The sequence below is a fragment of the Rhagoletis zephyria genome, unplaced genomic scaffold, assembly GCF_001687245.7.
Source record: "Rhagoletis zephyria isolate East Lansing unplaced genomic scaffold, Rhagoletis_zephyria_1.1 Rzeph_scaffold_02735, whole genome shotgun sequence".
Classification (NCBI taxonomy): domain Eukaryota; kingdom Metazoa; phylum Arthropoda; class Insecta; order Diptera; family Tephritidae; genus Rhagoletis; species Rhagoletis zephyria.
In genome coordinates, this window is record NW_016159819.1 from 1,609 (window position 1) to 21,436 (window position 19,828).

A 19,828-nucleotide genomic window follows, 5' to 3' on the forward strand; every position below is an offset into this window, starting at 1 on the left:
CAAAATCGATAAATATCGATAACAAAATCGATAAATATCGATAACAAAATCGCTAAATATCGCTAACAAAGTCGATAAATATCGATAGCAAAATCGATAACGAAATCGATAAGTATCGATAAAAAATCGATAAATTCTATAAATATCGATAACAAAATCGATAAATATCGATAACAAAATCGATAAACATCGCTAACAAAGTCGATAAATATCGAGGTCAAAATCGATAAGAATCGATAATTATCGATAACAAAATCGATGAATAATATCGATAACAAAATCGGTAAATATCGATAACCAAACAGATAAATATCGATAACAGAATCGATAAATAACGATAACAAAACCGATAAAAATATCGATTATTTAATCGATAAGTTACGAGAATTTCCAAAATCTCTAAAATCCCAAACTAGTTCCCAGATTGAGTCTCTGTTTCTCTTTCTATATCCTTTCCTCTTTAATTACCTTTATTTTAATCTTTCTTCCCCTATATTCATCTATACTTTTATCGGTATTCTCATCCTCATCTTTGTTTTTACTTTTATGTTTATGATTTTCTTCATCAACATATTCCCCTTTACCTTTGCCCTTATATATATAAGTAAAGTGTTTAAATTTACCTTGGTCTTCGTTTTTACCTTTATCTTTACACATCTTTGTGTTTGTTTTTGTTTTTGTTTTTATTTTTACGTTTGCCTTTATAATTTTCTTTACCTATGTACGTACTCACCTTTACTTTCATTCTTGTATTGTTATTTCTAAGTGTTATCCTCTAACCTTTTATTAGCAAGTTTTTGTTAAATTTATACCATATGCATACAAACAAGAAGTACTTGTTTCAGCCCCAACCATTTCCGTTGCATACACACAAGAAGTACTTGTTTCAGCCCCAAACATTTCCGTTGCTCCATTTCCGTTGCATCATTTCCATTGCACCATTTCCGTGTGCAATTTCCGCTGAATTTGCCAATTTACTCCCACCCAACCAACCGCTGCTAAAGAAATTTCACTTCAAAAATTTTATTTGATTACCATTTAAAAATGCTCGTATTTAAATGTAGTGATGAGTGTCAACGAAATGGATTTGTCCATTATACATACACTACGTATAATGGAAATATTCAATTCAAATACGCCTGTATTAAAATGAAGCATTTTTCACTTCACGGATGGCGTTTTGCACGTCTCGGATGCTTTTTCATATGTATGTAATATGCATAAAAATCATGCACAGCGGTGACAACACATACACACATACGCACATACATGGATTTTGGATTTCAGTGGTTATAATAAAACAATAAAATAGTTTTAATATAATTTAATGAGAAAATAAAAACGTGTTGTTACACTTGTGTGGTATAATGAGAACAGAATGTTTAGAATGAATAGAAATTGCAATGTGTATATAAGCCGATAGGCGGCGCTGTTGAATAATAAAGACGTGAAGTAATTTAAATCCAACACTCCCACTAATTATTTCAAGTCTTTCATTCCCAACATCTCTACGTTTTTGATAAACTTCTGAGTTGTTAACGGCTTAGTAAAAACATCGCCCAATTGGTCTTCACTGCAAACGTAGTAAATCGAAATCTTCTTCGACTCGTATAGCTGCCGAATAAAATGTAGTCGAACATCGATGTGTTTGGTTCGTTGATGCAATTCCGAATTTTTGATAAGTCGAATTGCGCTCTGATTGTCGATGTAAATAGCATAGCCTACGTCACGAAGTAACTGATGTAACCAAACTGCTTCCTTTGCACCTTCACATGCTGCCATAAATTCAGCCTCAGTGGTTGAAAGTGCTACTGTTTTCTGGCGGTGACTCTTCCAGGTAATAACACCTCCACCCACCAAAAATACGTAACCTGTGGTAGATTTTCGCGTATCAACATCACGCGCAAAGTCAGAGTCAGAATATCCTTTCAATGTCGTGGAAGGACCAGAGTATTGAATTCCTCGTTCAGCTGTCCCATTCAAGTATCGTAGAATACGCTTGACTGCCGAAACATGTGAGGGCTTTGGATTATCCATAAATCGGCTGACTTCTCCCACTGCATATGAAATGTCTGGTCTGGTCACAATCGCAGCAAACATAAGCGATCCTATCGCTTGTCGATATGGGAATTCAACACACCCATTTTCACATGATTTAGTTAACGTGCTATTGCTGTCTGCTGGACTGGATATGTGCTTCGAATGTTGCATATTGAACTTCTCTATAACCTTTTTGATATATGCACTTTGATTAATGAAAATTGTCTTCTTCTTTCGATCTCGGTGTATTTCAATGCCAACGTAATTACCGTCTTCTCCTCGTGTCATCTCGAAATTGTCACTCAAATGAGCCATCACTACTTCCAGTGCCTGTTTGCTTTTTGACAAAATCAATCCGTCGTCCACATACAACATTAGGATAATCTTATTGCCATTTACACTACCGACGAACACACATGGATCTGCCTTCGATTGGATCATGATATAATCGTTCAGGAATTTTGTGAATTTCTTGTTCCACACTCTGGATGCTTGTTTTAGTCCATACAAACTTTTCTTGAGGCGGCAAACTAGGTTCTTATCGTCAACTTCAAGTCCTTCTGGAACCTCCATGAAAATTTCCTCTTCTAGGTCCCCATTTAAGAACGCTGTCTTCACGTCGAACTGCACCATTTCCAAATCTTCTACTGCGGCGATCGCAAGAACGGTTCGAATCGAATCGTAGCGCACCACTGGAGAAAATGTTTCCCCATAATCAACGCCCTCCTTTTGTGAATAGCCCTTTGCAACTAGGCGTGCCTTGAAAATTGGGCCGGACATACTCGATTTTCGCTTAAAAACCCATCGACATCCTATTACGTTGTGGTCCTTTGGACGCTTCACCAAATCCCATGTCGAATTTTTCTTCAGTGAACACAACTCATCTTTAATTGCGTCTCTCCACTTTATAGATTCTTCTGAATTGACCGCATCTTCGTATGTGCTTGGCTCTAAAACTACAGCTGAATATCCACTTTCAATTAGACGGCTTGGTTTCTTCAACCTCTCGCGAAAACCATAGCGTTCAGTACTACGTGGTCTTTCTTCCTCTTTTTCGCCACCCGGTATATCATGGCTTGTATCGAAAAAGTCATCCGACACGTCTGAATTATTATGCTCATTTTCATCTGTTCCAGTATTTTCTGGAGACTGCTTAATAGTTGGCAATTCTTCATACGATGTTTGCTTGGATGTTTGCCCATCACTATCATCATCGCCAGCTAGCTGGTACACTTGAGCGTGATTCAGAAATTTCTCGTTTATTTTTACGTTGCAACTTACAATTATTTTCCGTGTAGCTGGATCATAGAGCCGAAAATTCTTTGATGTGGACTCGTACCCAACCAGAAATACCTTTTTTGCCTTGGCATCCCATTTCTTACGTCCACTTTGTTTTGGTATCTGCACGAAGCATTCACTGCCAAAAATTCGCACATGTCCCATTTCAGGTTTCGTCCCAAACCATTCTTCATATGGCGTTGAATTGAGACACTTTTTGTTTGACGATCGATTGAGAATGTACACAGCCGTTCGTACCGCTTCTGGCCATAATTGCTTTTGCAAACCACTGGCAAGCAACATTGTGCGAGCGCACTCTACTACAGTTCGATTTTCACGCTCTACACGCCCATTTTGCTCCGGTGTGTACGGTGCAATCCGTTCAACTATCACCCCAGCATTACTCAGCATTCGCATACATTCCTTATTGACAAACTCTGTGCCATTATCAAAACGAATGTGTTTCACAGAATTACCTGTTGTGCTGCGAACAAGTGACAACAAAGCCTTAAGTTTTTCATACACCTCATATTTATTAGCCAGATTGTACACATATTTAAAACTCGTTGCCTCATCTTTAACTAGAAGAAAGTAAGACATTCCCCCAATACCTACTTCTTCCATCGGCCCACACAGATCGGCATGCAAATATTCGCCTTTCTCGGTCACTCGGGTTTGCGCTGATTTATGTGAAACACGTTGCATTTTACCAAGATGGCAGTCTTCGCAGAAAAACTTTGTTTCACTCGACAATTTGACGCCTTCAATCAAATTCTGGTTGCACATACGTTTTATTGCATCTACATTCAGATGCCCAAACCGATGATGCAATTGCTCAAGCGTGACGGTTGCAGCGCACGCTCGTTCAATAATTCTCTGTCGAAATACCATTCTCAATTGCTTACTGTCATCTTTCACACCCACAGCATATATTTCACCATCAACATCTGTCAGTTTGCAACCATCATGAGAAATCACCATTTGAAATCCTTTTGAGGTGGCGGATGCCGTTGAAAACAAGTTCTGCTTCAGTTCAGGAACATGCTGCACATTCCTAAGCTGTCTCTGTAGCCATTTGCCTTTAACCTTTGCTTCAATTAAAATTGTTCCCTTGCCACGAATCAATAAACGATCATTATTTGCTATTTGTACAAATCGCTCAACTTCATACTTCTCATAATCTGTAAACCATTCAATGCGACCTGTCATGTGCTCTGTTGCACCTGAATCAGCAATCCAAATATTCTCAAGATTCGTAGTGAACCCATCACCGACTTTGCCACAAAATGCAACATCACTACCAGCCTTTTTGCGTTCGGCAAACTTTTCACCGCGCTTCGGACATTCACGCTTCCAATGTCCAATTTCATGACATTTGTTACACTTTGTTTTCTTTTTCAGCTCATCAATCGATGCTGGCGTTTTTTTGTTAGTCCGCTGTTGTTTTGATTTGAATTTCGCACTGAAAGCCACATCTGATGGTGTATCATCCACTTTGTTCATTTGATCCTCCTCCAGCTGCAAACGAGCCATCAAACTATCCAACGTTCTTGCTTCTTTTATGTTGTACCAAACTGTCTTGAAGTTACGAAATTTGGGTGTCAAACTGCTAATGATCCGCACCATTTTAATGTTCTCAGATAGTTTTTCACCTTGGTCTTCGATTTCATGTGCCATTCTACTCACCTTTGACACATACGACGTAACTGATTCGCCCTCAGTCATTTTCAAAGAAAAATATTCCTCATATAGATTCATAATGCGCACCTCGCTACGTTTTTCATGCAAATTAGACAACTTATCTGCAATCTCTTTCGCAGTCTTACACATAAGAATATGATTCGCTTGTTCATTGTCCACCGATGAAATTAAAATCGCCATTGCTTTGCCATCATTTCTGTCGTATTGACTTTTCTCAGCAGCACTTGCAGTTTCACCAGGAACATTGCCGGCCATGACGTCCATCAGGCCTCTGGATTTCATCACAGCATCAATTTGGAACTTCCACAACTTGTAATTCATACCATTTAATTTGTGATGAGTGACGGCTACACCATTGCCAGGTTTTTCGTCTACTAAATCCATTTTGTGTAATAAACAATAAGCAAATACTACGGTACGGCGACACGACTATGTATTTGACAATTTCTATTAAAATTTACAACTTATCTGGTGCAAGAATGTTCTCGAATTTTTTTTAACCAATACATATATATTCATATACCACAGCAAAGCGCGAACCAATCTTCACTACGATGAATATGGCTTATTCAGTAGAATTACTTAGATTTTCCAACTTTTAAGTGTTCTTCAATTTTACTCGATAAATACAGCCACTGGGCCCATAACCTTTTGGATTTCAGTGGTTATAATAAAACAATAAAATAGTTTTAATATAATTTAATGAGAAAATAAAAACGTGTTGTTACACTTGTGTGGTATAATGAGAACAGAATGTTTACAATGAATAGAAATTGCAATGTGTATATAAGCCGATAGGCGGCGCTGTTGAATAATAAAGACGTGAAGTAATTTAAATCCAACAGTATCAAACTAAAGAGTTTTAAGAAGACTTACAATGGAAAATATGTTTGAGGTACAATATGGGTGCCTAACGAAAGGTATTTGGAAAATCATGATTTGGAAATATTTTAATAGGATTATCACCTGTCTAAAAGTTAAGACTGAAAATATTGAAATTAAATGAAATATTACATAGCTGGTTCCAAACGAAAAGTGTTTGGCAAAGCTTTACTAGGGAGTTTTTTTTTAATCTTTCCACTTATCCAAAATCCGAACAGTTTAAATAAATATAGAATTTACAACATCTTATCAAACGGGGAGATCATATTATCAACAAAGAGCTGGTATACAAATTACTTAATTTAAAAAATGAATAAATAAGTAATTTTTAAGCAAAAAACACACCGACTCCAATTCTTATATACAAATTTAATAGTACCGTTAATTTTTTCATGACCCAATGATCGGATCTAAACCAAATTAGTATGTGATCACCTGGAAATCGGTTGACGTGGTCCAAAGTTATGCGGTAACATACAATAAAAAAAAATATTCCGACGAATTGATAACCTTCTCCTTTTTTCGAAGTCAGCTAAAAATTACTGAAACAAATAACAAAATAATAAAATAGTAACGAAAACAAAAAACTATCGCATGAATGCAGTTTAAAAAATACATAATGAAAACTTAAAATTGTGGACACCATTTCCTAGCATTATAAATCAGTTAACTTTTAAGCGTAAACAATTTCGTTTGGGGTCGCCATAGCCTACTATGTATAGTGCGAAATAAAGTCAATTGACATTATTACCTTTTTAAAAACGAAATAAAATCCATTGACATTATTTCTCTTTCAAACATTAAATTTGCTTAGCTTCGCGGCGGCCCGCGTTAGCGCGCCACACCGCGCGCGCCCCGCGTACCCCGCGCGACCGGCGCGCACACCACGTCACTCTACGACGCGGAACCCCGGCCCCCCCGGCCCCCTTCCCCGTCCCCCGCCGTGCTGTAATGCAGGTAGATTTATTTTTTGTATACGTTGAAATACAATTTTTATATATTTTAAAATCGAGGGCTTATATTCAATAATACCCTCTATCTGCACACTTTCACAAAGATGAGATTCTGATATAAAAATCCATCTAAGCTTTAACTGTCATCGGTGATATTAATGCTACCTTCAATACATTTTTGTGAAATCCTTTGCGTGCACTTCTTTTTCTCAACTAAAATTTTCTAATTTATAAAGGCTATTCAACTGGTTTATCTTATTTTATCATTGAACTTTTGTTTGGAAAATGTAGCTTTATTTTATTGCTAAATGTGAATGATTAAAAGGAATGACACCTTTTTTGGCACTTTTATTTTTCTATTTGGCACATTTTGGCACTTTTTTTTCCTCAATATGGCACCTCATAACTAAGGATAGTTGGCAGCCCTGATTGGAAGATTTCTGCTGTGTTTTGGGGCAACAACTTGTCTGCAGTAAAAAAGCATATCATTTGTGTTTCAAAAGTGTGTGAAAACCAAAAACAAATCAATTAACTTATATGATCTCGGTTCCGATATTAAATAATCAATAATTGTTTATACCCGCATTTTGGCACATTGGCTCGTTGAATGTGCCATCTAATAAATAGTGTCGTCATTCTCCTTAGCTGCTTTTAAATGATGTCGTCACAAATTGCTGGCGGAGACATGAATAAAGTGTAAGAAAATTATTTTTATATAATTGTTTCCTTATAGAAAGTTGGTTTCTTTTCCACCTTAGACATTCCGAATTCGTTCAAAATATGGTAATTTAAAACACAGAATTCGTTCAGTGTTCCTCCGGGGATTAATAGTGTTCGCTTTATTTTTGTAGAAACGAAACATGTTTTGTTTGGNTTAGACATTCCGAATTCGTTCAAAATATGGTAATTTAAAACACAGAATTCGTTCAGTGTTCCTCCGGGGATTAATAGTGTTCGCTTTATTTTTGTAGAAACGAAACATGTTTTGTTTATGGATCATTTCTACACTCTTTCTTCAAATATTTCTCGTATTCCAGCTGTGCGCAGGCGTTTAGTTTTTCGCATCGTGTTTTTTACGTATTCGTAATTTAAATTTTTTTAATAAAATCAATTGGTGGTAGTACATGATTGTGTGTGGATTAATATCACAACACTGAGGATTTGGCAATAACCTTTTTCATCTATTAAAAAACAACACTTACGGGGCTATTTCCATTTGAATGAGGAAATGGCGTCAATGACTTTATTTCCAAATTTTTGTTGACTTTATTTCTTTTTGAAAAGGTAATAATGTTAATTGACTTTGTTTCGCACCAGGGTGGGAAATAAAGTCAATTGACCTTATTTCCATAGACCTTATTACCTGTCACCCATCGAAACTCCCACGTGCAATATTTCCTGAATAACCGGCACGGAAAAAGTATTACAAGAATTTGAACTCATTGTTTGGGATGAGTGCACGATGCACATAAAAAATCGCTTGAGGTTCTTAATCGATTGATGAGAGATTCGCGTGGAAAGTTTCAACCATTCGGGAATGCATTGATATTGCTCGCAGGAGATTTTACGCAAACATTGTCTATAATTTCTCGATTAACACTAGCGGACGAGATATGTAAATTCTTACCACGATTGGCTCAGTGAATAAGGATAAGTTAAGGATAGAATAAGGATGTCTAGCAAATAAATAATAGTGGTATTGACAACAGTCGTTGCTTGAGCTGATCTGCTCTTTTACCAGACCGCCAGGCCACTTGCTTACTTTGGTGAATACCACTAATGTTATTCAATCCTGCATTCAACGTGAGGAAATAGCATATTCGTCGATAAACACCGTTGTGGAAAAAGATGATCCAACGGAATTTTTGAGCTCGATTGATCTTCCAGGGAGACCCCACATACTGAAATTGAAAATAGGTGTGGCAATTATCATGTTGCGAATATTAATCAGCCAAAACTTTGCAACGGCCCGCGACTCGCACTTAAGAAATTGATGAAGAAAGTGGTGTAAGCAGAGATTTTAACATGGCCTTTCAAAGGTGAAGCATTCCCATGATTCCAACCGATACACCATTTCAATTAAAAAGATTCCCAATTCGATTGACATTATGGTTTAAATTAAGATGCGGATTGCTTCTCAGATGTTGCGTGTTCCTGTGTCGGCAAACCAAATATCCTTGATAACTATGCAGCGAATGGAAAAACAACAAGTACACAAGTACTTATTACATAACCAAACACATATGAAACGTATGCCTTTCGTTAATAATTTATCATTCATATAACAAGAATATGCCACAGCAAAGCGTGGCAGGGTACAGCTAGTAGCTTATAAATTATTTGAGCATCGGTTCTCTTTATAGCCAGATCTTGAACATTTCTACTTTGACGTTAAATATCAAATAAGGTAGACGTAGGGGGGACAGTTTTACCACAGAAGTTTTTAGCCAAGGATCCAATGTATATCTCTATGTAAAAATATTCCCCGAAAAGTAAACAAAATTTATACTTTGAAATGTTTGTTAAAAACAAATTCCCCGAAAGAGCCCAATTTGAAATTATTGAAACGAATATACATATCGCACGCCTAGATCTAAAGTGCGGTCAACTAAAAAAAGGCGACTTTTTTGCATGAATCAATTCATAGGACTCACATCCAATTAATGGAAGTATCTTTTTCATGATTATATACACTAACTAAAAAAACAGGTATAATGTTTTTGAATAAATTGCGTTGAATTTGCACGATCCGCAAGCAGTTAATTTTCCCTCTCTGAATTTTGAGTGAGCTAACTCTACATGTAGGGGTGCGATATGTATCATCAAAAGCAAATCCCGAAAATTTGGTTTAAAATTATAGTGCACACTTTCTTCTTTTATGAAAAATAGTTTTTTTTAAGACTAGTCCAAGAAAATCATAATAAAGAGAAAAACCAATGCAGGTATTTAAAGCACAGAAAAAAAATCAGTGCGTGTAGTCCCTACGCGCGGAGAAGTGAAACTTAATAGAGAAAATTCAAGAAAGAAAGAAATATGCGATATACATACACATGTACATATTTTCTAACATACAAAATACATATTTAAGTATTTAGATTTTTTAACGGGCTTTAATTTGTTATTTTATATAACTGACTGCTAAGTTTAATTATTGTTTGTTGCTGGTAAAACATTCATATCAACAATATTAACTAGGGGATTGTGGTAACTAAAGTAAGATAATAAATATTTCGATATTATTATTATTTCCGGCAAAAACTACATCAATGGTAGTCCTTCCTTTGGTTGTTGGATCATTTCTACCATTAACAATTTTCAATGAAAATCTTCCTTTGAAAAATTTTATCAGTTTATCAGATTTGACCAGCGCAATGTTGACACTGAAAACTGCTGCGAAAATTGCAATTCGATCATAACAATCTACTTATCTTCATCTTCATCTTCATCTTCATCTTCATCTTCATCTTCATCTTCATATTTATCTTCATCTTTGTAGGGTGGGAGATTTTTAGATCTATTTTTTTAAATGGCGTTTACTTAAAATTTGTTGTCAAAAAGGTTATACTCTATACATTGCGTAAAAGGTATTTCAATTATCTTTAAATTAGCATCAAAACGTTTGTGATCGGTCAAATAGTTTGCGAGATATTATAAATATAAAAAATATAAAAGTTAAACTTGAACCTTTTTTATTGGCTTTAGTTTTTATTTGCACCAGATACTCATCATATGGTTGAAATCAGCATGAAAAGTTCTATTTGGCTAATTTTTTTTTATTTCTTTATGGCTAAACGGTTGGTATTCTACACCACGGCTACGTCGGACTATTTCTGTCTAAATGCTGGAGTACGGGAACAGGCTAAAAGTGAATAAGAAAAAGTAAACAGAAAAATGCCAAATTAAACTCTGAGTTTATTAAACATCCCAATGAGTACACTTGGCAGTTGTTCATAAACTCAAAACTTTAAACAAAAAGTTTTCACTTAATAGATGTTATGCTAAGTTACATTTAACCCAGGGAAGTCTTAATTATCCCGGAAACTGAGTGAGCACCTAAAATAATTTTGACTGCCCTAAAAAGCCCCTAAATGTCACTTAATACCTCAGCAATATTTCGGCTACCGCGACGTCAAGCGATTTTTCAATGTTTACTAGGAAATATTTTTAGCGATTTTCAATGTTTACTGGGCAATATTTTTAGTGATTTTTCAATGTTCAACGGGCAATATTTGCAAAGCACATAAAAAGCCCAAAATAATAAACTCAGATAAGCAGTAAAAAGTCTTGACCGGATGGATGTTTTGCTAAGTTACAGTTGACCCAGCAAAGTCTTAATTATCTCGGAAACTGGATGAGCTCCTATAATTATTTTGGTGACTATAAAAAGCCTAGAAATAGAACGCAATTCCTCAATAATATTTATCCGTCAAGCGAATTTCAAAGTTTACTGGGCAATATTTTGAAAGCACATAAAAAGCCCCAAAAAATAAGCCCATATAAGTAGTAAAAATACTTCATTGAATGAATGTTTTGCTAAGTTACGGTTAACTTAGCAAAGTCTTAATGATTTCCCAATTGGTCGGAGCCCAAAAAAAAAGAAAAGTGGCCGAAAATAGCACACAATGAGCACCATAATACGAACAAAATTTTTCTTAATTTTTTCATTTCAGCGCCGCTAACTTGATTGAGCTCGCCATCAGCGTTTTTCGATTTTAGTTTTTGTAATTAATTTTTAATGCTTTCTTCTTTGACTGGTTAGATATAGATATACGTTTTATCAGTGCACTTGCACAATATTCCAGGGACCGAACATAACAGTTATTTTTTTTTACGAGTTGAACTTGGGCTAATATTTTTTATTCCGAAATAAAAGTCCTTTCAAATTAAACAAGTTTGGTATCAAATTAAAGAGGACTTAAATAGCTTTAAAATCTCACCTGATGCAGCGTCGATCGAAAAGAATTTACAATTTTGGCAAGTTTCTAGTTTTTCAAGTTTGTGGCCTCAAGCGAGTAGTTATTAGCGGCGCAGATTTGATTTACGACCCTTTAAAAAGTTTTCATTAAATACAATGTTCCAAATTTTTAAATTCAAGTACTAACAAAAAAAAAACATTATTAAAACTAACATCACTGAACCAAAAATCCATCTCTGGATCAAAGAAAAACTTTCTTTACTTTAAGGTCGAAAATTCTCCCGAATGAGTAAAAAATTTTCCCGAATGAGTAATTTTTCTTTGGAATGTGTAAAAACGTACACGAAAACATGGAACCGTGGATGTAATTTATCATTTTGAAGAAATGGTGGGCATGAAAAGAGGATAAAACTTCTTTAGTGCTATTTCGGTCCCAGTTTTCTTTATTTTGATTGCTGTTTCTTCAATTAAGAGACGTTTTTTTTGGTTGTAACCTTTCCATTTTTTATTTAACTAAATCATCTAATTTACACACCTAAATTATTTCATAAAAATACATGACATCCGCATTCGATCCGCATCCGCGGATGTTAGCTTTTAAACATCCGCATTCTTATCCGCGGATGTCTAAAATTCCACATTTGCAACATCTCTAGTCCTAACCATTGAGCAAAGTTCGCTATGTAAACTGTTGCTGCTTTTTTCCACTTCATTTGTTCAACCCAACTACAATCAAGGGCAACGACTTTGTTGCTATTTAGACTTGATCATGCGGTTGTTGTTTGTTGTTGGTTTGTGTTAAAATTCTTTTTTTTTTATTTTAACTTTAAGTTATTGATTTTTTGCTATTTAGTGGATCTGCATAACACAATATATTCACTCGTGAGCTAATTAAAACTAAGTATGCAAATTGAAAACCAAAGTATTTATTTTCTGTTTATAAAAATTTAACAATATTCCGCAAGCACGGTTAAACGTGTATGTATGCAACTTCTTGTTCCTCGACTCCTTTGACTCTGATATCCTGAATATGTTGGTTGCAGAAATGTTAAATTTTACATTTGCCAGCTTAACATGGTGTGGTAAATAATACACAAAGATGTCCAGAATTTGATTGCAGAAAAACTTGAATTCTCCTTCTTGGGTTTGTTGATTGCAGAATATTTATGTATATGTTTAAGTACAATCCGTATGTTGATTGAAGAAGTGGGCCCAATGGTATGTTGATTGAAGTTTTGTTGATTTGCAAATATTTTATTTACTTACTTTCACTTTTTAGAAGGCGCAAAAAGTTGTCAGATTCTCCGAAGTTAAACATTTAGCAACGGTTACTAATTTTTTAACTCGACAAAAGAAAAAGGAACCTGCAGGTATCTTAATTTTTTGTTTCCAATTGGAGACAGTTAATATTTTATTTCCTATGTTAATCTTCACTCGATTTAAATGACGTATTTATTAAACTTAAAAATTAAATTGATTTAGTTTCATTATATTTACTCAAATTATAACTTTTAAAGTTATTACGTTAAAAATTATCATCCACATTGCCGTGTCGTACTGCGCAGCTCACCCCCATCATAAATATTTAAATTATGCTGACGCGAGTATTCATTTACGACATGTTGGCCTAAAATATTTTAATAATGAATTGTGTTTTTTATAATAATGGTTTGAAATGCTATTTTTTAGTGCTCTTGAGTTAGCTTAAATATTTTTACAACACTTACCCTCCTCGATACGTCTTGAAGCCTCTTCAATATCTGCCCCAGCATCTTTTAATATCACATACATTAAGGGCATCATCTCCCAGGGATAACGAAATTTCTCTAGCAGCTTTTGGCAATGCTCTAAAAACACATCCTGCGCTGTAAATAACAAAAGAAGTATAAATACGAATTAGAAATCAAATAATAACATTGAAATCTCTTAAATCCTTGCAAATACAAAATATGTTCATAAAATTTTACAAATACAAAAATTCATAAAAATCATGCAAATTTTCAGCGTTTTAATCAGATTTTTTAGAATTTTTTTGAGTACGTAGATTTGAAGAAGGAATCTATTTATTACGCAGTTTTTCCATGCAAAGGAACTGTTCGAGAATACTTTGAATGGAAAAAATGCAAACCACCTTCAAAATTCCAAAAAATCTAAGCCATTTTGGACTAACTTCAAACTTGCATTTTTTATACTGGAATTTAAAGTGCTACAAAACTGCATACTCAAGAAAAATTGATTGAAAATTCGAAAATTTCCATGGAAATTTATTAAATTACCGCGAGTTTTGCACATTACATTACTCCCGGATAAAAGTATTGAACAAAAATTTTTCTCAATGTACGCAAAGTTTTTTACTCCTACTTCTTTTCCTAAAATTTTTTATGAAAATCTAAATCATACTACAACAAAAGAATTAAAAATAAAGTCTCTAAACTTTGCGCAAAATTCAGAAACTTGCAACTTTCTCATAAGATTTTTTTGAAAATTTGAAGTGCTAAATAATCGCGTTGATTTTGATTGCAAGTTTCAGCTGGCTAAAAATTACCGTTGATTTTTTCATTTTTGTTTATAGTTATTTGCTTCTATATGTATGTATATACTACCGCATAAAATTGAATGAGCTATAAAACTGTATGTTCAAAAAATCGATTAGTTCTGAGAAAAAATATTGGAATTTGGATGAAAAGTATTTATTTTTTTTTTGTTTAGTTTTCAAACTTGGGTTTGTATGGGGGTTTGTAAGAAAATGAACTGTATTTTTGTTGTTCTGCTTCTAGTCTAGCCAAATAAAAATACCAAAAGTAAAACTGTATACAAAGTTCGCTTTTACGGAACGTTTTCTATATTTTAAGAAAATAAGTATTTTTACAAATGGAAGTCTTCGCCGAACTACATATAGGGTTGCCAGATTTTGATACGGAGAAAGGAGTACATTTATATTTTCGATAGAAAAAAAGCAGTACATGACATAAGAAAGGAGAACATTTTTTGTTTTTTTTGTGCAGTTTATTGTTACAAATTACCATTAATTAGATACAAACAAACAAAGATATCTTAGAAATCTTTTTCAAAGCAACAATAAATGTGAAAAATAAAAAACTATATGGGTTGGCTTTCCAATAGGGGTGGTTGTTAAAGAGATGGAGATTGAAGGGGGAGTGGACGTGGCACCTTTTCCGACCTTTTTTAAGAGGGCATGAACCGCCATTGACATAAATGTTACTCCCGACCACCTAGGGCCCCTACGGTTCCCTAGGGACCCCTTAGAAAAATGACCAAAAGTCACAATTTTCACTTGCGTTTTTTCGTTTGAAAAAGGTTGAATATTCATTTGCACTGGACATTTTATCGGGTGATTTTTTTGAGGTTAGGATTTTCATGCATTAGTATTTGACAGATCACGTGGGATTTCAGACATGGTGTCAAAGAGAAAGATGCTCAGTATGCTTTGACATTTCATCATGAATAGACTTACTAACGAGCAACGCTTGCAAATCATTGAATTTTATTACCAAAATCAGTGTTCGGTTCGAAATGTGTTTCGCAAACCCAATTGCTGCGAACGGCGACGAATCGACATTTCACGGTCTTCAGCAACACTCTCAGAAACAGACGCAATATTCTCTTCTGTACGCACTGTACGCATTCGTGTGGTTGGTTTAATGTCCAATAAAGTAAACTGAGTGCGAAACTTGGTCACAATCGCATTAATTGTTTGCTCACTTGGTCGATTATGTAGACCATAAATCGGACGTAAAGCGAACCGAACACTGATTTTGGTAATAAAATTCAATGATTTGCAAGCGTTGCTCGTTAGTAAGTCTATTCATGATGAAATGTCAAAGCATACTGAGCATCTTTCTCTTTGACACCATGTCTGAAATCCCACGTGATCTGTCAAATACTAATGCATGAAAATCCTAACCTCAAAAAAATCACCCTTTATATACCCTTGATAACAAAAGAGGTGCCTGCCCCTCTTCCCCGGCAACACAGAAAGGAGAATTCTACTTAGTAAGGGTTATAATCTCTAAGCGCGGCCAAAGGCCGCCTACGCAGAGAGGAGTTAAGTGCAAAAATACTTTGGATACCGATGCCGGAATTGTATCCACAAGAAATGTTATACACTTTTGACGAAGAGAGGGGTGCCGCCCACTCCCCCTTCGCTCACCACCTCTTCAATGATCGCCCTTATAGGAAAGAATTCCAGACTCTTCCTAAATGTATGGCCATTTTTTTAATTTAAGCTTTATAAATAATTTAATATTTTTCTGATTTTTATATCCGAGCGCCCTGCACCTACCTTGCTACGGCCATGCTTACACTTTTTCATTATCACACTTAACTTTGCTTACTAAGTAGTGTTTGCCACAATTTGAATGGCAAAGTACAGGGCGTAAAATAATAGCTGTCGCACAGGTTTTTTGAAAAATAAAAGGGTTCTTTATAGATTTTGTTAAACAAAGTATTTTTTTGTTAACTTTGTAAATATTTTACTTTAGTTTATTAATTGGTTTTAAAATTTTAGTCCTTACTTGCATTTGCCAGCTTTGGGAGATAAGTACATGCGGCACACACCTCTTTTTCAGGTGTAATTTTTCTTTGATTTTGTATGGGGAAAAAATAATGTATAGGGTTGGTCGAATGAATTCCCTCCTAGTGGGAGGAAATTAGCCTATGGTTACAGAAGATATGTAATAAAGTAACCGATGAAGACTTGCGTGCCGCTTGCGCTTTGCTCCCAAACCCCCTGGTAAACCCAAATGAAGGTTAAATTTAAAAACTATACAATAACGACTGTTTTTACTTGCGCTTTTCTCTCAAAGTGTTTATCGCCGGTAAACCCAAATGAACGTTAAAATTTAAAAACAAATTAATAAAATTGAAGTAAAATCTGTGGATAATTAACAATGAACCACTTTTTTCGCAAAATCTATAAAAGCCAATTTTATTAAAAAAAAAAACTGTGCAACAGTTATTATTTTACACCCTGCATATGATAAAATATTAATAGCTGGAAAAAGGAGTACAAAAGAAGTACAAAACTAATAAAGAAGTACATTTCCAGACATTTTTTTTTGGGAGTACATGGGAGTACATTGCAATAAAAAGGAGTACGTTTACTCCCAAAAGCAGTACGTCCGGCAACCCTAACTACATATGCATTAAAATGAATTGCTGTATTGCGTACCTACATATATATGTATATATATGCGAATAGAATTACACAAAGTCAAAAGAAATGAGAGAGAAGTGCTGCCATATGTTATAAATTTGTGTTTGACAATGCATATTTCAACAATTTTAATTGAAAATATATATTAAATTTATGAGGCGAAATTCGCCAAGTGTACCACGAAAAACTGTTATGACAGCATTTTGCACAAACTCCACCACGTTGTTGTTATACACTGAAAATAAAATTTCGTAAAAGTGCCACGAAAAACTTTCGTAGTCTTGGTTTTTGTACAATGTACGCAACTTTCGTTCATAATACGAACACATTTTTCCCAACGAAACAAGATTTTACGAACCATTCGTAAATATAACGGAAGGCCTTTCGTAAGGCATTTTTTCAGTACAATTTACGAAATCTTACGTTTATTTTAGGAAATACATTCGTAAATTACTGAACAAATCTCTGTACGAATAATTTTGTATATTGTACGAAGTCATTCGTAATATTTACGTACGCTTTTAAAATTTACGAAATCTACAATTTTGTATTCGTTCATTTGACTTAATACTTTCGTACAAAGAACAAATGCAAAAAAATGTTTTTTGAATTCGTACCACAGACGAATATTTTCATACAATATACTAAATTACCGTCCGTTTAATATTTTATCTTATTTTTTTGTACCGCGTGTCATTGCAAAATTACTAGTTGGCTGCTGTGAGACGTATAATATAATTTTAAACGTTTTAAAAAGGGATTTGCTGGATAAAATTATGATACAAAATTAAATATTTAAATTGTGGATATATGCTTTTAAGCATACAATGTTTTTAACATCGCCCACGCTGAGCTTTGCGTTGCCATGTGGGACTTCATAAACAGGCAATTTCATCAGCTACCTATCAACGGCTAGCCCAAGCCAGGAACAGAGGCACTACTTAATGTATGATTTTGCACTTTGCATCAATATGCTTAGTTGAATGAAGGCTAAGCAATAAAAAATATGTAGTATAGAACTTATTCGCGTGCATATAAATAAAAGAATTAAGTTTTATTATAGGTAAAATAACCTTTTTTATTAATATTTAACTGTAGAGTAGTTAGAAAACTTAGGTAAAACTTATTATTTACCATAGTTACACTTGTAATATCTGCACTTTTTTCGTAGAATGTATGATTGCTTTTATTCTTTACACTATAAAAAACATGGCTCAAATTATAACACAACACTTTCATTATATTTATTTAATCATTAATGTAAAGCGTTTTTGCAAAACATTTTGTTTTGTGTTGTGTTATAATTTGTACTATGTTTTTTTACAGTGTGGCGAATGAAAGCAATCGCAAATTCTACGAAACAACCGCAGATTTAAGGAAAACAATTTCGTCGAATATAAGAAATATTTTTGTGCATTTTATAAAAATTTTGTAAAAAAATATAGAAATACTAGCAGACCCGGCGAACTTCGTTCCGCCCAAAATTATTATATATTTTATTGAAACTTTTTGGTCCAACATTTTCATCAACAATTCACGTTTACGATTTTCGTTGGCACATTCGTCTGCTAAGATTATGGTTTGGTGGTCATTTGCCGCTTTAAATAACCTAAGGAACNATTTCATAGCACGGTTATTCGCAAAGCGAAATAAATTTTTTCCTCTTCACTCCCTGGCGGCAACAATGACCCGGTTCTATAGTGAATGTCCTAGAAGCTTTACAGTATAGTTGGTGGCAAATTTAAATGGGTGTGGATCATTGTTCTATAGAAATGCAATATACATCTACTTATTTCAGACGAAATACCTTAAAAGTTTGAACGCATAATAATATGGGAAAATCACATCCATTGGGCCAATCGCAAACGCAGGAGCGTTGGATATACTCAATGGTGCAACAGCTCGATTTAATCTGACCTTCACGGCCTCTTTCTCACTTGGCAATTTTTAGTAATAACTTGACTTCAGCACCACTTGGCAGCACGTCTTTGCAATAGTATTGCATACATATTTGGCCAAATCGGATCATAAATAAGATTCTTAGTAATAACTCAGCTACAGCGCCAACTGTCGCATTAAATTGTGAAACTAAACCATCCAGAGACACACTCAAACACATACAAAAAGTTTCGTTAAAATCCGTACAACCATTTAGGAGGATTTCACTCACAAACACACCTACAGAAGAATTATAAATACATTCCCAGATAGCTAAAGGTCGGTACGTTTGTAGGCCTCACACCCCATTTTCAAATAGCCCAAATTTTCTCCATGAGTATGGGCTTGATTTCAACTACATACATATCTCCGTACGAAGTTCCAGTACTGTAGCATGAATAATTTCAGAGCTATGCAGTATAAAAATTCGATTTATATGGGAGGTGCCACGCCCCCCTTTCCAACAGCTGCCCTTTTTCTTCATGAGTATGCCATTGATTTCATATATCTCCATACCAACTTCCAGAACTCTACCATGAACACTTCCAAAGATATGCAGTATGAAAAATTCGGTTTGTATGAAAGATGCCACGCCCCCTTTTCCAATAGTTCCAATTTTTCTCCAAGAGTATGCGATTGATTTCGTATATCTCCATACCAAGTTCCAGAACTCTACCATGAACACTTCCAAAGATATGCAGTATGAAAAATTCGGTTTGTATGAAAGATGCCACGCCCCCTTTTCCAATAGTTCCAATTTTTCTCCAAGAGTATACGATTGATTTCGTATATCTCCATACCAAGTTCCAGAACTCTACCATTAACATTTCCAGAGATACGTAGTATGAAACATTTGGTTTGTATGGGGGATGCCACACCCCTTTTTACAATAGCTTAAATTTTTCTCCAAGGGTATGCGATTGATTTCGTATATCTCCATACCAA

General features: G+C 34.7%; 1 protein-coding gene across 1 annotated transcript; it reads right to left on the bottom strand.

The window, feature by feature from the left end:
* Positions 1-12,706: 12,706 nt before the first annotated feature.
* On the bottom strand, positions 12,707-13,641 carry LOC108367577 (protein doublesex-like; the record flags this gene model as incomplete). The annotated part of the gene is made up of 2 exons (XM_017622227.1): positions 12,707-13,396; positions 13,497-13,641. Coding segments are annotated over 2 exons (237 nt in total), but the record flags the coding sequence as incomplete, so codon positions are not given.
* Positions 13,642-19,828: the final 6,187 nt, after the last annotated feature.